Genomic DNA, 18,998 nt, shown 5'->3' on the forward strand with positions numbered 1-18,998 from the left:
TGGTTGGCGACCCTGCACATAGCAGGGGGTTGAAACCAGATGATCATAGTGGCCCTTTTCAACCCAGGCCATTCTGTGATTCTATTATATGATTCTATGCTGAAGGAATAGTACAATGTAGTATATGTAGTTATTGATTTACACACAGGTAGAAAAGAACCACCAGCCAGCCTTCTGTACATTCTGCATACATATCTGCTTGACATTGAGTGGGCTTCTTCTAATGACAGTTCTTGAAGTCATCTGCAGATCTGCATCAGGCTTTATGAAATTAGATGTAAAAATATCCAAAGGTAAAAATGTGGAAAATGTGTGTCTAGATATTAACAGAATTTTATTACAAAAAGAGTTTTTTTCTTTTTTTATTTTCTTTTAGACATAGGATTACTTGAGTGTCCAAAACGATGCAGCAAAGGTTAGAGTTGTATCAGTGAAATATGCATAATTTTCTAGATTAAAAAAAGAGGTGTGTGTGTAAAGGTAGGCGTGCATAGCTGTTTGTCTCCAAATGGCCTTTTGTCAACGCTGTTCTTTAAAGGCACATGCAATTTAAGTTAGGTCAGTTGCCTGTCTCTGTATTAGATTTCTATCTGAAAACTGTAATGAGATGGTTCTTTTATTTTCATTGTTTCATCTGCAGGTTTATTATGTTAGATGAACCATTATTTTTGAAGATAGATAGGCTTATGCCTAAGCTAGACCACTGAGAGCTATGGAATCTTTTATCAAGCCTAAAGGATTAAGGCAGTAAGAGTTGTTAGCAAAGGTTCCTGCCTGTATAGGCTTGAAATGGGAGAGCCTGAGTAGGTAGCAGAAGATGAAGGCTACTTCGAGATCTAACATCTTGGAGATTCCCATTTTTGGGATATTTATTGTGGATGAGTTGCATTGCGGTGACAGGAATCTAAAACATAGTAACAACATCCTTACGTTAAACTTGTTAATGCATTTAACAGAACAACAGAAGAAGCTGACAGGGCTGGGCCCTTAAAGGCTAAGACTGAATATTAGACCTCTGTTTACACCATGGCATTTCCAAGCATTAAATATGCTTGGAGAAGCTCCTAGCTTTGGTGCAAGGACTTGGCATGGAGAGGTAAGGTATTTGAAGTCACCATCCACAGCTTGCCTGGTTTTGTCTGATGCTATTGCCAGTACCAGTTGTTTGCAGCATACATAAGGCTAATCTGCCACAGGGATAGAAAGCTGAAGTTAGCTGTCTGTGTATTTGTAACATAATTAAAATAGCATATGTTTGTGTATGAGAGTTTTCTTATAACCTCTACTCACTTTGTTCTAATAGTGGGAAAAAAATACATACACAGAAGCAATTTCTTATGGAGCCATAAGGAAGCCTGTGGCTTTTGGTAAGATCAGATATTGGTTTGGGAAGAGGTGGGCAGAGCAGTAGCAGAGCACTGGATTATGGTGAACACAATCTTCCTGCGCCTGGTGTGTCCATATCCCACAAGTGAGGGCTAGGATTTCATAGAATCCTTAGAGTTGGAAGGGACCCATCTAGTCCAATTGCCCTGCAGTGAACAGGGACACCACAGCTAGATCAGGTTGCTCAGGGCCCAATCCATCCTCACCTTGAAAGTTTCCAGGGATGGGGCATCCACCACATCTTTGGGCAAACCGTTCCAGTGCCTCACCACCTTCACTGTAAAAGACTTTTTCCTTATATCTTACCTAAATCTACCATCTTTAAGCTTGAAAACATTTTCCCTTGTTCTTTCACCACAAACCTTGCTGAAGAATCTGTCCCCTTCTCTCTTCAGAGGTCCCCTGAGCTGTGCTTAAATCTGGATCCTTGTTTGGATCCCAGCAAAACGAAATGGAGTGGATGGAAAGTCTAGGTGAGACCTTCCTGGTAGTCCTCAAGTGGCCTGCTCTGTCTACTGGCCCTTAGTATCTGGGATTGTTCAGGAGTGAGTATGGAGGTGGGCAAGAAGCACAGACAGGAGAGTAAGAGATGGAAATACTCTGTGGCTGACATACAGCAGGAAGGGCACTGATTTACTCTCCTAAACTGTGGAAGTTGTGGGTTCCTGCAAGAAGGGGAGTTAGCAGTATTTGTGTTTTCCTACCTGATTTGCACTCAATTCATAGGTGATATTCTCATGCATCTTTTAATACCTATGTGGGCATACCAGCTATCATCTGTAATTGCTTAAAATGTCAAATTTATACTAATTTGTACCAGTGAATTCTGCAGAAAGAACAAAGCGTGATAATAGGTGATGAATTAGCCTTCACTTATGTTGACAATTACAATTTTCTTTTGATTGTTTATGTATTTCACAGTGTATTGTTGTATTTTCAATGTAATCAGGTTATCAATAATAGACTGTGCCATTCTTACTAGACTCTGCAAGAAATGACAAGCAACTTCTATGTTCTGGCACGTGTGTTTGCATTTTATAGTCACTATCAAAAGCAAAACAAGCAGAAATTTTTTCTTTGAGGGAGAGGGATTTAAACCCTTAATACTGCTGGAAATCTTTTTGCTGGGATGGTTAAACTTATGGCATAAATGTAGAGAGCACACTGTAACACCCAGTGGTGCCTGTGTCACATCTCACTGCTGAACCAACACACATACCATCCTCTTCTGTTTGCAAGGCTATAAGATGTAGTCTGGGTGAGTTTAAAGACAGGAACAATTGTGCAAAGCAGGTAAAATCTAAAGAGTTTCATGATTCAGCTAGCTGTCCTGCATGCTGTGGCCCCTTCTAGCAATGGCTGTTCATTTTAGTTCTGTCTACTGAAACCCCTTAAAGTGTTTGCTTAGCTGCCTAGATTTCCCGTGTCTCCCTGCCTAGATTCCCTATGTCACCCTTCTTATGTATGATAGATGAACATGCAGCCAGCAGCTCTTGGCTGCAGGAGAGCACCCAGGAGCCCAGCTGCACTCTCCGACATCATTTGTCAGCTCCTGCAGACCAGCAAGGTTTTGTACTCTTTACTCAGCAGGAAACAGCTCTGTCTGCAGTCCCCCAGTCTAGTCTTTTTCAAAAGGAGAGAGCCTCTGTGCTCCCAGCTGCATGGCACGAGAGAAGTGGGACCGTGGCTGCCCCTCAGCCACCCAAGCAGTCAGAGCTGGCACGCACTCTGCTTAAATTCTGTAATGCACATTTATGAGTATGTTTACTTCTCTGCATAGGTTCAAGGTGCAAGTTTCCGGGGTTGGAAGGAAGTGACATCTATGTTCAATAAAGATGATGAACAGCAATTGCTGGCCGGATGCAAGTCTCCAAAATCCAAAGGGTGAGTTAATCTGATTGTTCTATCTGCTGTAAAAATACACAAACTGGAACAGAAAATAGCTCTGCAAAACATTGAAGGAAGAGGCTGAAAAGCAGTAGTGTTCAGCTCCTGGAAGTTAAATCACAGAGAAAGGTTTATGTGCATTTCAGAACTATTCATTGTAAGTTAAACACTCGTAAACCATGCTGTGCTAGGAAAGGAGGGTACTGTTGATAACCTATTTAGGCACGTCAGGAAGAAGAGGAAATTCAGCTGTGTAAAGGTTTCTGAGTAAGAGTCATCTGTGACCTCTTTTCTCTTACTGATTAATTTGCAGTTGAGCTTAACTTCTTTAACATGCTTTACTTCCTTTTCTGAAGTCTTGTCTGCACCTGAAAAGGCCAAGTGATGTAGCTGTGTCAGGTTCTGCAGATCTTCCCTTTTGGAGCTGAAATGCTCACAGGGCAGTTCTGTACTGTGTTGTGGTTGTGGCCCTTGTCTGAACAGACAAACCTCTTCCCAGGGCTGACTGTTTTGCTATTACAGCACATGCAGAGTTTACCACCATACATTGCCTGATTATGTTGGTCATGAACAAGAAGTGTGCCACTCATCAGTTCCAGCCACGTAAAGGTTTTGCTAAGACCTGTCATTGTATGTTTTGTTTCCAGTTGGCATTGAAATAGATGCATTTCAGTATGTTTGTGTATTTATGTGCATATAAATGCATGTGTGTGTATATATATATACACATATTTAAAATACATATATTTCCCTGTCATTTTGAGCCTGTTCAGTAAAAGTTCCAGCTCTAGTTTCTGTACAGTTTTCTTGGTATTAAGATGCTAAGGTTGCTTCAAGGATCCTGTGCAATTTATGCAGAAAGTAGAAATGAAATTAACCAGCGAAGAGGGTGGAGACAGTATGAAGACTGTGTTACAGTAAATATGAAAGGAGGTTTTTAGTGCCCTATGATTATTACTGTATGCATGTATTTTATGTTTGGGGGTGTTTTCCTATAACCATATGCCACAACTTCTACGTAACTTTATGAAAGCACAACTTTTCAAGTGCTGTAGGCACAAAATATAAGAATAGTGATTGGGGTCTGTGCCTGGCCTTAACAAGATGACAATTCTGCAGATGTTAAGTTCAGTGAAGGAAAAGCCCTTTTAAAGGTATTGGTTCTGTTGCTTCCACTAAAATATGATAGCATTGAACTTCTTAAGCTAAGCTTTTGTTCATGGAAAAAAAGTCTTTTAATAGAAATATTCATAGTATTTCAGTGGGTGTTTTATTTGTGGCTAATTTGTATGCTAGTAGTAGTAGATAATGCTTTCAGTATTCTTCTTAGCTCGTTGAACCATGAAGATTGTGTGTTTCACCACCAGTATTCAGCCTTTTGTGTTCTGTTTTTTGGTTGCACCTATAACCTTGTACATAAATTTACTCATAAACATTTGACATTTTGTACCTTTTGTACTTTAAATGCTACTCACTGCATATACAAAATAATTCTTCTTAATATGAGATAAGAAATGTATTAGCATAAGTAGCCTTTTAAATGTCTCTAAAAGAGAGATTATTTGTATGTATTACACACCAAAGGTTGTTTTTTTCTCATTTTTGGGAGGGGAACTTTGGAATTTCTTCTCAGAAAAATGAAACAACTGTTTTCAAATTACTGTGCATATCTTTGAGGAAAAAAAAACGGAACTGGTCTATAAAGTCCTAATACTGGACTTAAAATATTTTAGGATGTAATGTGTAACTGCAAAGGTGGTAACAGGAATATGAAACTGAGGAAAGTACTGAGTGGGTGTTTAAAGTTAGTGGTAGACAAAATACCTTCATAATACTTCTGCTGTCCTCGTGCTGAGTTTGGGATTTGTTTCGATTAATGTCCTAAATTGTTCTAATGCAAGCTAAAATGCTCCATACATTTCCAGAGGCACTTCTAATTCATAGAACCATAGAATCACCAAGGTTGGAAAAGACCTCCAAAATCATCTATCTAGTCCAGCCATCCACCTACCACCAGTATTTCCCCACTGAACCATGTCCCTCAGTACAACATCCAAGCGTTTCTTGAACACCTCATGGGACAGTGACTCAACCACCCCTGGGCAGCCCGTCCCAGCACCTGACCCTCTTTTCCTAATAACCAACCTGAATGCCCCCTGGCACAACTTGAGGCCGTTCCCTCTAGTCTTATTGCTAGTTACATGGGAGAAGAGGCTGACCCCCACCTCACCACAACCTCCTTTTATGTAGTTCTGGAGAGTGATGAGGTCGCCCCTGAGCCTCCGCATCTCCAGACTGAACAATCCCAGTTCCCTCAGCCGCTCCTCATAAGGCCTGTGCTCATGTGTTAAGAGCGGGGACTTCTATTATCATAAATTGTGATACTCAGTCCAGATCTGTTTTCCCACTGCAAGAGTCTGCTGTGCTTAGCCTTGTACCTATAGGAAGGTATTTTTCCTGAAGATGACAATGATGGATGTGCTGTCATAAAACAGCAACTGACTTCTTAGTGAAGATGCAGAGCTAGCTTTAGGTAAAATTCAAGGTGCGGTTCTGTTGAATAAAAGCATTCACTCCTATAAAACATAATTATTTAATTGAATGTTATGAATAACTGTTAAGTGCATTGCTAAATGAAGAAATTAATCACCTAATCATTGTTATTTTCTAGAACAAACCTAAAATTAAAGGAAGAGATGAAGTCAGAAAAGAAGCCAGGTTTTTGGGACAGTTTGGTGATAAAGCAGAATGTCCAGTCTAGGAAACCAGATGAGATTGAGGGCTGGGAACCACCACAGATTACTGCTGCTGATTCTGCCTGTGATGCAGCAACTGCTTTAAGTGACTATTCAGCCTGGTCAGGCTGGGAAGATGAAACCAAAGGCTCCACAAAGTACACGAACCTGGCCAGCTCAGGAAACAGTTCCAGGTGGAGTATCAAATCAGCTGGAAAGCTGGTTAGTATTAGACGTCAAAGCAAAGGTAACCTTACTGACAACTGGGAAGAACTGGAATGATGCTGGTGATGTGAAATACTTTGTAGGTAAGAAGAGAAAGGTTCATGATTTACTTGTATGTTTAAACCAAAATCAAATCTGCATAATATTGCACCTTTATACAGTACTTTGTTTTATTCCAATTGTTACAAATTTTTGCTCACCTGATAGTAAATTTTCTTATTACATTGTTAAATAGCTATGTTTTCCACACTAAAAAAAGAAAAAACAAGTAGAGAATCTATTTTGTGCCTATATTTCACATTCAGACTCTGTGGTTTGTTTGATTGTTGGTTTTACCAAAAAAAAAAAAAAAAAAAGAGTAATTCCTTAGTGAATGTAAACACTGGTTGTAAATTTGACTGCCTTACATAGGAACTTCCACTAGCTTGAGGTCCTGTTTTTTTTTTTTTTCCTGGTATTTGAGGGTCACTCAAAATTTTAGTTTTGATGCTGTCCCTTTTAAGACAAGAATACTGATGTGTAGCTTGCAGGAAGAATGCTTATACTTAATAGACTGTTTTCCAAATCTTCAGCCTCAGCATATGCTTCAGCTTGTGCACACAAGATGCTCAACTGTCACAATGTACTTTGTGTGAAATGGGAAAATATGACTCCAGTGTAACTCGTTCAGTCACGGGAACTTCACCAATAGTCAGGTCAAATGGGTCTTCCAGAGCTTTTTGTACTGAATGTTGTTTGACAAAGCTGAACTTGTCAGTTTTTAAGATCCATGTCATGCCAAAAATAGAAATGACTGTACATTTGGAAAGAGGCAGTGGGTAGAGTGTAAGATGTCAGTATTCAGTACGGATAGTCCTGAATCTGTGGATAAGTCACTTACGGAAGGATAAATGATTTCCTTTTTACAATAGCCGGTCCTTGTTCTACAAGCAACTTTGTTTTGTACAATTTGTTGATTGCCCCTCATCCTTCCCTCCATAAGCAGTGAATGAAATAGACTGGCATTTTCAAAACAACTGAGCCATTACAAGGTTGTGCATGCACACGGTTTCTGAAGCATTTTTGTTACAAAGCTGTCTTACTTGCTACTGATACTTTCAGTTTTGGTAAAAGAGGGCGAAGTGATAAACTGGAGATTTGAAATGTACATAGAATACTTAAAGTGCCTCTTTCTAGCATATTGTCTCTCATCAGCAGTGCAGCCAATGTCAGATCCAAAGTTGGTTTCCATTTCATTTCTATGACCTATATAAATACTGCTTTTAACATCCATGGAAAACAAATCAAAGTTTCATGGCAGACATGAAAAGAGAAGCCTCTTCTCTCCTGTTTGTAAAACTGGTATAACTGAACTGAAAACCTGTGTTGACTGCCTAGCAGTGTGGCCAGTACAATAGGAAGATCAGATTAGTATTTGAGAAAATCAGCATTTTTACAAGGAAATGTATATCTTTATATTTAATAGATATCCTGTAAACATATTTTTGCAAGAAGCTTACGCTTATGAAAAGGGATGCATGCAGTTTTCTTCTAAGCTTGCACCTTTTTTCTCTTACTGCCATCTTATTCCTTTCTTAGTGCTCTCTTTCTCCTCACTCTTCCAATTCATGTAACAGTTTTCTGGCTTATGGTTCCTGCATAGGTATTCTTTGGAGTTTCCTGTTGAGGTGCGCCTAGAGAGATGTAGCAAAATGGATTTTTGTCTTTTTTTTTTTTTTTTTGATTGAGTTTAATAGGATGTTAAAAGATACTGCTCTTAATTTTGTATAGAAGAACATCAGTGTTTTGTGCTACAAAACAGGATCTTGTAACTGGCAAATGTAGTATAAATTGGCATTGTATATTAAAAAATACAGAGGAGAAAGAGTTAGCATTTATATTGAGTTACTTAGTCTGAATAAACTGAGTGTTTGCCTTTGGCAAGTGCATATGCTGAGGTTAATTATAGGAAAGCATTAGGGTTCTGGGGTAAAGTATGCTGCATTTTATAGTTAATGGAATACCCTCTAAGCCAAAGGCGTGAGCTGGTGTTTAGTTTGGTTGTTGGTGCTGACCTAAAAGACCAGAAGGAGATCTGCTGGCAGCCCTTGGGATTTTACTCTCCAAGGTGGGCTGAGAGCTTTTAATTTCCCTCCTGAAGAAACTATACTGTGACCAGTAAAGATTTTGCCTTGCACATTATACTGTCAAGTGCCTGTTTCTCACCTTGATGATGTGTTTGATGCACAGCTTAACTGCAAAATATTTTGATTTGTTTTTAAAGTTATGGTAAGGACTATGCTCGTGAAGCTGAAGTCTGGAGAAAACAAAATTGTATCTGAGTGGGAAATCGAGATTTGTAAACTTAAGGTATGACTTATTGATGGAAGGTTTGGTGTGCTTTCTAAGTGATATTTCCTCAGAAAAAAAAAAAAAAACGTTTTAAGGATGAACATTATTAAATTTAATATAATTTATTGTTATGATTTCATGATGTTATTTGTCTTGAGAACTCACTGGTGTGAGCTTTTCTTTTCTTGTGTTTTTAAACTTGTCTGAATTCTCAGAATGGGGTCCTCTTTTCTTTTACCTTCTTTAGATGCTTAACTACAGTTACATTTATGGGCTTAAACTATACACGGCTCCATATGTGGAATAAGTGTAGAATATGTCCCTTAATATTTGTTTTGAAATTGCATTTCAATCTATGTGAAATGGTTTAGAAGAAGATAGCATTGAGATTGTATAATAAGATTGCACAAAATAAAATATAGTTTATATTGCTTTCTCGTAGCCAATCTGCATGATTGTTGGCGTGGTTTTAACGGGAATTAAAAGCTTTGTGTGGCTGTAAGTAGTCACTTAACTCTAAGCAAAGTTTTTGGAGTATTTTTATTTATTAGCATCATTTGCAGAAAGAAAAATAGTATTTTCCATATGAATAAAGATTTAGTTTGAACTGAAATGCCTTACTCTTTGATCTTTTGTTCCATTTTGTTGCCATCTGCGTGGATGTAAGTTACGTTGCTGTAGGATGTGATCAAGGAAGGAACAGCTACCTTTGTGTAAACCAGTGAGTCATACCATTTTAAAAGCTACAGCATCCTGCATTTAAAGCATCACCCATTGGTTTCACACTGGGAAGAATTCAGTAGTTTTGACAAAAAGAAAACATTTTGCTTAACTGTATTTATTTAAAAGACTCTTTTTTTTTTTTTTTTTTTTTTTTTTAGTTTACTGGTTGTTTTGAAAGCTTGGGCAGTGCAGGATTTTTCCTAAATATTTCACTATCCACTTGAAAACCAGAGGACCCAGAGTGCTTGTGCGTATGCTGGCTCTGTAATGAGGTGAGACGCAGACATCCTACACTGTGACAAAAGTTAAGTACAGCTGCTAATATGAGTAGATAGGTACAGAAAGCCTATTGTCAACTTCTTGTTCTTCCAGTCCAGTTTATAAACTTTGGGTCATCTAAACTTGGCAGAGATTGTTGAAGCAAAGTGCTTATAGAGTCATAGAATCATTAAGGCTGGAAAAGTCCATCTAGTCCAACCACCACCCCATTCCCACCATGTCCACTAACCATGGCCCTCAGTGCCACATGTATACATTTCTTGAATACCTCCAGGGACAGTGATTCCACCACCTCCCTGGGCAGCCTGTGCCAATGCATCACCACTCTTTCTGAGAAGAAATCTTTCCTGATATCCAACCTGCGCTGGCATAACTTAAAGCCATTACCTCTTGTCCTGTCGCTTCTTACCAACGTGGATGAATTAGCTGAAAGAGATGATTTTATTCATTCAGATTGCATTCTTGGGGAATAAAATTCTTCCATAGGGATACCTCAGTATTCAGGTAGGTTAACTGTCTGTTTGGGCAGGGAGAGGGAGGAGAAGGATCATAAAATCATAGAATGGCCTGGGTTGAAAAGGACCACAATGGTCATTTAGTTTCAACCCCCTTGCTGTGTGCAGGGTCGTCAACCACCAGACCAGGCTGCCTAGAGCCACATCCAGCCTGGCCTTAAATGCTTCCAGGCATGGGGCATCCACAGCCTCCTTGGGCAACCTGTTCCACTGCATATCCACCATTACCCATTAGTACCTGCAGCTGCCTCGCTGTTGGAGCTCAGAAAAGGATGTAAGTTTCCAGGCTGTGGTGGGACAAGGAAGCTGCCAAATTCTGTTAGCACAGCCCTGGTGAATTCTGCCTGGCAGTTTTCTTAGCTTCCAAAACGTTCTGTAGTGCCTGTTCATGTACACGAACATCAGCTGACTGTACTCTGTCCTGTCTCTGTAAAGAAAGTCTGATGAGAACATGAATGGACTTGAGATTTTATTTTTTATTTATTTATTTTTTTGCATCTAAACAATTCTCATTTAATTTTTTTTTTATTTTTGCCTGAATGCCTGCTGGCTGGATTCTGATGTGCGTGCAAGTGCCTGGGAAACAAAACCAGCTCTGTCAAGATGAAAAATACGTTCTTAAAAGGCTTAGTCACTGGTGGTAGTTTGCAAAGGCTTTTATTGTTAATTTGTCTGTCTCTCTTAAAAAATATATACTTGCAACGTGAGTGCTATGTGCCATACAAGACATGGAATGGAGCACAGGCCGACCACGCAAAGATGTAGAACTGAAAAAACAGAATTGTATTTATTGTGGCCACTGCCAGCACAGTAACACTGAAAAAAAGGTGCTGCTTCAGTTGCTGCAAAGCAATGAAGAGTTTAAAGAAAAAAATGAAGTAGGGATGAAAACAGTGTTAATAGAGAATGATACGAAATATACAACAGGAAATGAAGCATAAGGAAAGTTTTCCATAAGATATTTACAACCTTTTACTGCTGATACTGAGTAAAGGAATACTTGTGCTGTATTTGAGAAGAAAATTCTGTTTCCAGTGTTTACTAAGAGCTGCTAGAAAGCTACTGTATTCTTTTCAAGTGCATTACATCTGGTGAAAGCTTGGCTAGCACTTGTAGTTCTTGTGCTCTACAGAACTAAATAACACTAATGAAAGCTTAATAATGCATTTTGAAATATGAGCTTTCAATTGGAGGGGAATGAAAAAAAAAACCAAAAGCATTACTCTTTGCAGAGAGAAATGAGTGTCTGTGTTCTGCAAGACTCATTTGTCCACTGCTGAAAATAATGGTGGTATTTTGCTTTCTGGTACCTCTAACACATCGTGTCCAGAAGGCTGACTGAGCAGCTGAGGTAGAATACTTTTCTCAGGGAATTGGCTGTTATAATTATTTGGGGTGGTATAGTAGAAAAGTTCAGATTTGAAACAGAATCAATCCTTTCAGTTAGTGATGGTTTTCAGCTTCTCTTATCCTCCTGTGAAAACCTCCAATTATTTTGAACATCTTGTTTGCCTCAGAGACCTGCAGTTCTCACCAGGATTTCACTGCTAAACGCTCCTGGTATTGGAAAGACAGAGGAAAATGTCTTTTCTGGAGAAAGGAAGGGAGTCTTGTTTATGCGGAATCCACATATATGTAAAGGATAATATTAACTATTCCTTGCTTTGGTTTTGTACTTGTTCCTTACTAGCAACTAAGGCTTTCTTTGTTGCACATGCCAAGACCTCTGTGATTGTGCAAAGACCTGACACTGCTGCTTCTCTCCTGACAGACACCCATTTGTAGCAGACTTGCCCTCAAGTTGAATGCCTGTAAACAGTTTATCTTTTGAACATTTGGGCAGAAACTTGGCAGCCAACATTTGACAGGACAAACAAAGGAAAACAAATCAAGCATCACTTCCCATTAGGAAGTAAACTATTGTTTGATAGGATGAAGCACAAGATATCAAAAACTGCCAGAAGTCATACTGCAGATGCAGTTATGCTTTACATAGGATTCATTTGAAAATTAGTGATTTTATTTTAATTTTTATTCAATTTTTAAACATACCATTGCTTGACTAAGGTACAACTAATTCTAGTGTCTGCCATATATATAAAAAGTGTTCTGTGTAGTCACAGGCCTTTACTGAGATTTAACAGGAGTTGGGCCCTGTGGTGCCTGTAATCCTTTGTGTGTCTGTTGGTACAGCTGAAGAAATTCTCATGAATCACTGCTGGGTGGAGGGAAAAGAAAATATCACCTGTGAGTCTTTATAACAAGAAGATGAGCTACAGGTGTCTTATGTTTCCTGATGTTTTCTGCCATGTCTGTGCAGCATGGCTGTTGTGCTGTGGCAAAGTGGCTGGCTGTGAGGTTATACTGCAGGAGCTGAGCTCCCAGCTCACGCAGTGGGAGCTGCAAGTGGGGACAGAGGTGGTCTTCTGGCATTTTATTTTTTTCCTTGGTTTTCCCATTAAACAATACAATGTATTGTATTGTAGTGACCAGTTGGAAAGGAAGTCCCCTTTGCAGAGGGACAAGATGACAAGATGTCTTGATGTCTTGACTATCTTTTCAAGGGTGGAGATGCCTTGAAGATTAGTGCTGCGTAACCGAAGGCAAGAACTTCTCCAGATTCAATCTGCGTTACCATTTCTATAGATGAGACTTAATTTGTCCAACAAAATGGAGTGCTATGGGGAGAGGCTGGGAGAGCTGGGACTGTTCAGCCTGGAGGAGAGGAGGCTCTGGGCTTCCCATCAATGCCCATAGGGGAGAGTGCAAAGAGGATGGAACCAGGCTCTTTATTGTTGTGTCCAGTGTCAAGGACAAAAGGCAGTGGGCACAAACTGGAACACAGGAGGAAAGCTCTAGAAACTGCCTAGATGTGGTGCTGGGCACCCTGCTCTGGGTATCTCCGCTTGAGCAGGGTTTGGGCCAGATGGATCCAGAGAGCCCCGCCAAGCTCAGCCACTCTGTGACTCTCTGCTTTAGCTCTCAGTTATTAAATTCCCTTTGAATATCTCAGTAAGTGTGGGACATTTTCTGATTTTTGTCTCTTTGTTGTCCAAGTGAACTTTCCCCATAACTAATTTCTCATTAATTTGACTTTTGGTCAGTGTGTGCTTGTAATCTATTGATTAGGCTGGCTTTCAGCATTTGTCTTTCTTTCATTTATGTTTTTTGGTGTCTCACATGATTTTGATGATTCCTCACTAATGTCTGGATATTTTTTTGTTTCCCTCCTAGTGGAAGAATTACAGGCTGGTGGTCAACTTTGCTGCCTTTCTTGTGTTTTATTGCCTTTCAACCTGTATACCTGGTAATTTGGGAAGTGTTACTTGGGACTTGGCTTGTTTGGAATGGATGAAAGTGGAGCTCTGTGCCTGGCTTCCCCTCCTGCTCCCAGCATGATGCTCTGTGCAGTCAGAATCACAGAAATGGTTGATAGGGTCCTCTGGAGATCACTGAGTCCAACTCCCTGCTAAAGCAGGTTTCCTCCAGCAGGTTCTACAGGTAGGCATCCTGGCAGGTCTTGAATATCTCATGAGAAGGAGACTCCACCACCTCTCCCGGCAGTCTGTTCCAGTGCCCCGTCACCCTCACAGTAAAGGAGTTCTTTCTCATGTTCAGATGAAACTTCCTATGTTCCAGTTCATGGCCATTGCCCCGTCTTCTTCCTTGGCACCATAAAAAAGAGTCTGGCTTCATGTATTTGGCTCTCACCCTTCAGATACTTATAAGTAAGTATTGATAAGCAGCTACACACAACTTTAGAACTTTGGCATTATATTGAAGCATATCTATTTTTAGGGACCTTTGTCAAAATATTGTTTTGATAAATTAGGAAAGTTTTAAAGGAATACTGTCAAGTTAAAAAATGGAATACAGATTTACAGCTTGAAAAGCCTCTGGTTGTAAATGGTCTAAGGAGAACTGCACCTTGTCTGAGAGCAAATGGGGTCTGACACTGGAGGGAGGGAAGTGCCTCAAGTATTAGCAAGTGAAATTATTCTTCCTTTATTACTTTGTTATAAACTATAGAAAAACAGCCGTCAGGTGGAAAGTGCATCTGAAAATTGAAGTATTTAAATAAACTTAGAATTAAGTAGCAGCTCGTTGTGTATACCCTGGAAATTTTAAGAAAGGCTTTGAGCTGAAGGCACAGTGACTGCCCATCAAGTACAGCATGTGTTTTATTCATACTTGTAGAGGAATGGGCACATAAACCTGCAGGAAGTAAGCACTGTCAGTTTACTGTCTGAAAGGGAATGGGCCATGAGAATCAAAGACAGCCCCAGCTTAGTGGTACTGACCTCTGCCACGTTCTGAACCCTTCCACAGGTACAGTGCTAAAAGCTGTGAAGGTCACTTTTCTCCTGCTGAAATTTGCAGAAGAGTAGGATTTACATTCCCATCTTCTGAGGAGCAGGACCTGGACCTTGTAGCCGAAAGCAGAGTGGGCAAAAGCGAATAGCATAGCTACCTAATACCTGAATATTCCAAGCTGTAATTTAGCAACTAGTTCCAAGCATTGGGTATTGTTTTCTTTATTTAATGATGATATCCTTATATTAAATTGCCTGCCTTAAGTGGATATGAAACCCAGCACGGAAAAGAGTGGTCCCTCAGCCCCTTCCCTTAGGTGACACACTGGGGTGTGCATGCTTGGCCGCACTGACTGTGCTCTGGATCCTTCTGCGTGTTGGTCATGGTGCTGTGACCCTTCCAATAATTGAGTGTGGCTGGAGAAAATGAATTATTCTCAGCAAGTAGAGTAGGTTCAGCAGAAAAGGCTGAGGAAGGATGGTTCCATGAACGTTATCCCAAAAAGCAGTGATTTCTCACTGGCTCAGTGCCCCAAACTCTGCAGCTGTGTGGGTGCTGCCATGAAACAAGGCCAGGGAGGGTGAGTGGGGCAGTTCAGGCCCAGGCAAGGTGGGGAGTGGTCCCTGAAGAGCCCACCCTGACTGTTGCTGAATAGGGTAATGTGGAACATGGCTTTGATTTGTTCTGCTGGCACACCTCAAATGCAACTTCTGGGCCAAAGCATCTGGGAAAATAATGTTTTAGCTATGAAGAGTTGGGGTAAAATAGGTACTCTCATGTACTTAGAAGTAAGTAGAAGTAAGCTTGCCTCTTCAACTTTTTCATGTAAGCATGCAGGAGCAAGCTCTCAGGACAAAGTTTATATGCTTGGCGTTGCTGGAGAGAAGTCTCTCTTTCATCAAAATTTAAGCACCTGAGACTTTTCAGTTTTCAGTCTTTCTTGCTGCTGGACTTTGCGTCCTGTTTGCTCTCTGGCCATTGTGGAGTGCCTTCTTAGGCACTGAGCTTTCCCATCTGTCTAAGAAGCTGTGCAGAACTTGGTTTGTTACATTTGGGTTACAGAACTTCCACATACAGGATTCTGAATTATCTATTACCAATTGTGTGAAACTTGAAGGGTTTTGATAAACAAAGCTTTTGTGTCTAAGAAATAGCTCTCTAAATATTTAAATAGATTGTAGAACTACTTCCACAGCTTTTAATGCTGCTGACAACGTGACTCTGCCCTCAACATCTTCTTTGTATAAGATTAGAAAATAAAAGTAATAGCCCTACCCTTAAATGCTTCTCCTGAGATGCCTGCACATCTCCATTTTCTGAGGTTAGCAAATAAATTTAAAAAAAGTTTGAAGAGCCCCCTTATGCGCTTGTGGATCTGTGGCACCTCATGGACAGCAGCATGCTTTTGCTGCCAAGAATGCTAAGATGACGCAGGCTACATCAGGCTCAGTTGCAGAAGCACGGTGATCTGAACTGCTGGGTCCAGTTCTGAGCTCCTCAGTACAAGAGAAACATGGACATACTGGAAGGAGCCCAGCGAGGAGAGACAAATATCATAGAGAGACTGAAGCATCTTTCTGTACATTGTTCTGTTATTTGTATGCAGAGATGGAATCAGACTCTTTCCAGGAGTGATGCCCAGAACAAGATGTAAAAAGCACCAACTGGACCACAGGAGGTTCTGTCTAAAGCCCAGGAGCACTTCTGTGCAGCAACAGTGCTCTGTGGAGTTTCCTCCTTGGAATCTTCCAAAGATTGTGGATGTGGTCTGGACACCCCACTCCGGGGCCTCAGCCAGTCAGCAATTCTCACACTCCCCTGGCATCTTCTGCTTCCCTAGAGATAACATTCTGTCCTTGGTGGTGTCCTTGGTGGTCCTTGATTAGATATCATCAACAAGCACGCTAGCTGGAGAGCTCAGCAATGAGTTAGGACCTTTCTTGGGATCAGGTAGTGGTTATACAAATATTTACTATACAAATATTTACAGGAAAGTCCACAAAGAGTAGCAAAACCTTAATCATCTTAAAAGAAATGATCGATGAATAGCACTCACCAACCACTGCCAGGGTACACATACTCCCCTAAGCAGGAAAGCAATTTGTAAGAGCAAATAGGAGCCGCAGCTTCCTTGGCAGGTTGAACAGCTGCAAGGCTTGCAGCACTCTTATGAATGGATGGCACAGCTCCACAATTTAAAGACACAATAACCACAGCAAACAGCTTAATAGGAAGAAAATAAACTACAAATCCCTGTGTACAAATCTTATGTATCAGCAAACTCAGTAGATAAGAGTGGTATATGACTGAAATTTTAGTGAATAAAACTATCTTCCAAGGAAATAAATATTCTTCTCTTCTTGCACAGCCTAATAACAGTCTGTCCCATTAGACAAACAAATGCTGATACGGTCTTTACTGGAAAGCAACAGTACTTGAACTACTTACATTTTTCTCATTCCATTACCAATTACTACCAAGAGCAGGCTATAGAAAAGTCTTATTATAAAATTCAAATGGCTTCATTTCTATGCAAGACAGATTTGAAGGAGTAATAAAAAAAACATGATTTATTACACTGTGCAAAACTAGATTCAGAACAAGGAACTGCAGAATAGAATTAGTTTTATTTTTCTGTACATTACCTTTTATTGGTTAAATTTCATCAAGAAAACCAAAATTCCTGCAATTTTTTTCCTGTACCTCTTTAAGCTTGGCAACTCCTTTTGCACTACAGATTAGAATAAGATAGCTTCCTGGGGAATTTATTTCCTGATTAACCTAGCAGAAGGTGCTCCTGCTTAGACTAGCTTCCAGGGTTTCCCACAGCTTGCAAAGGCAGATTAGAGCCTCAGTTTGTCACATCGTGTCCTGCTGTAGTCTAGAAACAGGCAACTCCGTTGTCATTAAATTCCAGTAATGCCGTCTTCTTCTTAGAAGATGAATTAATGCAGTTGCATTTGTAGACATACTGAGCAGTATAAAGGAAAGCTGTAGCAACAAGTACAGAAATCACTTTCCAGTAGCCCCATCTCTGTTTTCAGTTACGGAGTATGCTGAGATAGGTTACATATTTAATAAAGTCCTCTTAGGAAAATAAATATTTTTGCATAACATATGTATAAAAATTGGTCAATTTCCTCTATTTATATGTCCATCAACAGCTACACTTTATTCACTAGCTCACAACGATTAATGCCTTGTTGATAACTGGTTTGAGTCCAAGGGAATTATCAGGCTACTTTTTATAATAGCGCAAATTATATGGAAGTGTTTTGAAAACAGGCCTGAAGGAAGAAGAATCAGCAACAAAAGTCATTTGGTCCTGTAAGTATAGAATAAGTATAGTTTAACTCCATGAAATCTTCATAATTCCCTCACATAATTTTAACCAGTTATTAAGGCATCAAAATAGATTTAAAATTGAGATTAAAATTATCAATAGATTTCTCAAAGTTTTTAATGTCCTCTCCTCAGCTCTTCTCTGCCGAAAAACAACAGTCCAAGTACACCTGCCTGAAAGCTCCCCATCTTATTTTGAGCCACAACAAAACAAATACACTGCATAAATAGCATAACACATCCTGCCCAACTCCTCACAAAAGTGACCACAACACAGGAAAACAGTTACTGAGCATCTCAAAATTTGAAGAGATCAATGAAATGCTGAGGAGATACTGGTGTGAGGCAGGTGTTTGGGTCACTGGCTGTGCAGGGGTGTCCCGAATCCTGCAAAATGAAGGAGAATACGTAAGCTCTCTTCATATCCATGATCCCTCTATTCTTTTAAATTAAAAAAGGAAAGCAAAAAGTCACATATAGCAACATGCAACTACTTGCACTGTAAACAAAGTGATAGAGGCTTGCTTTCTCAGTAACTCAGTTCTTTAAAAATAATATATATGCACACATGCACGCACCTTTTACACTCAACTCTTATGAAAACAGGCCTTTCTCATTTGACTGTGGTATTGTGAGACAGCTTCAGATTTCAGGAAAACCTACTCTCCTCCCTTCAAAAACAGCCTGAGTTAGATCTCTTTGAGTAAAAAAAAAAAAAAAAAAAATACACTAAATGCAATTTGAAGAGCTAGTTACTTCTCTGAACTTAATTTGACTCTAATGAAAAACTGAAATCAACCACTACTTCAAGGGAAGTAGGAGCTCTTGATTTCTAAGTGAAGGGCAACAGATACCACCCCCACTGAGCAGTATGTTTCATGGTCAGGCCAAAAGAAGTTCTGTTATTTTCTTTACAATATTTTTCTCCCCTTTCATTCCCATCTTTCCCGCAGCTGAAATCACTGTTTGTACCTAGGCAGCAATAACAAGATGGACAAGATGTGTCCATTCGTGCAAAGTAAGGAATTGTAAAAATTACACCAATGGGTAATGAAGTGATAGCACAGAAATCAAACCCATTAAAAATGGGTAAAGGAAAGATGTGGAATCTCATACAATAAAAAGGAAGGGAGCTGCCCTATGGAAGGCAGAGTTCACAAGCTGCTGGGTCAGCTTCAACGCATGGTATGACTATTTAAACCACAGCTTTTCAAAACAGCCTGGGAAAGGTGCAGCCATTACTTTAGGGCTAGAGATTGTG

At 39.9% G+C, this 18,998-nt stretch overlaps 2 protein-coding genes across 7 annotated transcripts in view; one reads left to right on the plus strand and one right to left on the minus strand.

Moving 5' to 3' along the window:
* The window catches only part of TDRP (testis development related protein), a 28,307-nt gene extending 18,886 nt beyond the window's left edge, over positions 1-9,421 (plus strand). For both annotated transcript variants that reach the window (XM_031610817.2, XM_031610818.2), the window contains 2 exons: positions 3,167-3,270; positions 5,945-9,421. In XM_031610817.2, the coding sequence (XP_031466677.1) occupies positions 3,167-3,270; positions 5,945-6,290 (450 nt within the window). In that variant the 3' untranslated portion in view covers positions 6,291-9,421. The remainder of the gene's footprint in view (positions 1-3,166; positions 3,271-5,944) is intronic.
* Positions 9,422-9,436: 15 nt separating this feature from the next.
* The window catches only part of FBXO25 (F-box protein 25), a 36,557-nt gene continuing 26,995 nt past the window's right edge, over positions 9,437-18,998 (minus strand). For 3 of the 5 annotated variants that reach the window (XM_031611353.2, XM_090136329.1, XM_031611355.2), the window contains exon 11: positions 9,439-18,124. In XM_031611353.2, coding sequence (XP_031467213.2) covers positions 18,035-18,124 — 90 coding nt within the window. In that variant the 3' untranslated portion in view covers positions 9,439-18,034. Of the gene's footprint in view, positions 18,125-18,998 lie in introns of all 5 variants that reach the window. The other 2 variants (XM_090136330.1, XM_031611354.2) reach the window with 2 other exon arrangements.

This window comes from Phasianus colchicus, chromosome 2, assembly GCF_987193195.1.
Source record: "Phasianus colchicus chromosome 2, bPhaCol1.hap1.1, whole genome shotgun sequence".
In the NCBI taxonomy this organism is placed as follows: domain Eukaryota; kingdom Metazoa; phylum Chordata; class Aves; order Galliformes; family Phasianidae; genus Phasianus; species Phasianus colchicus.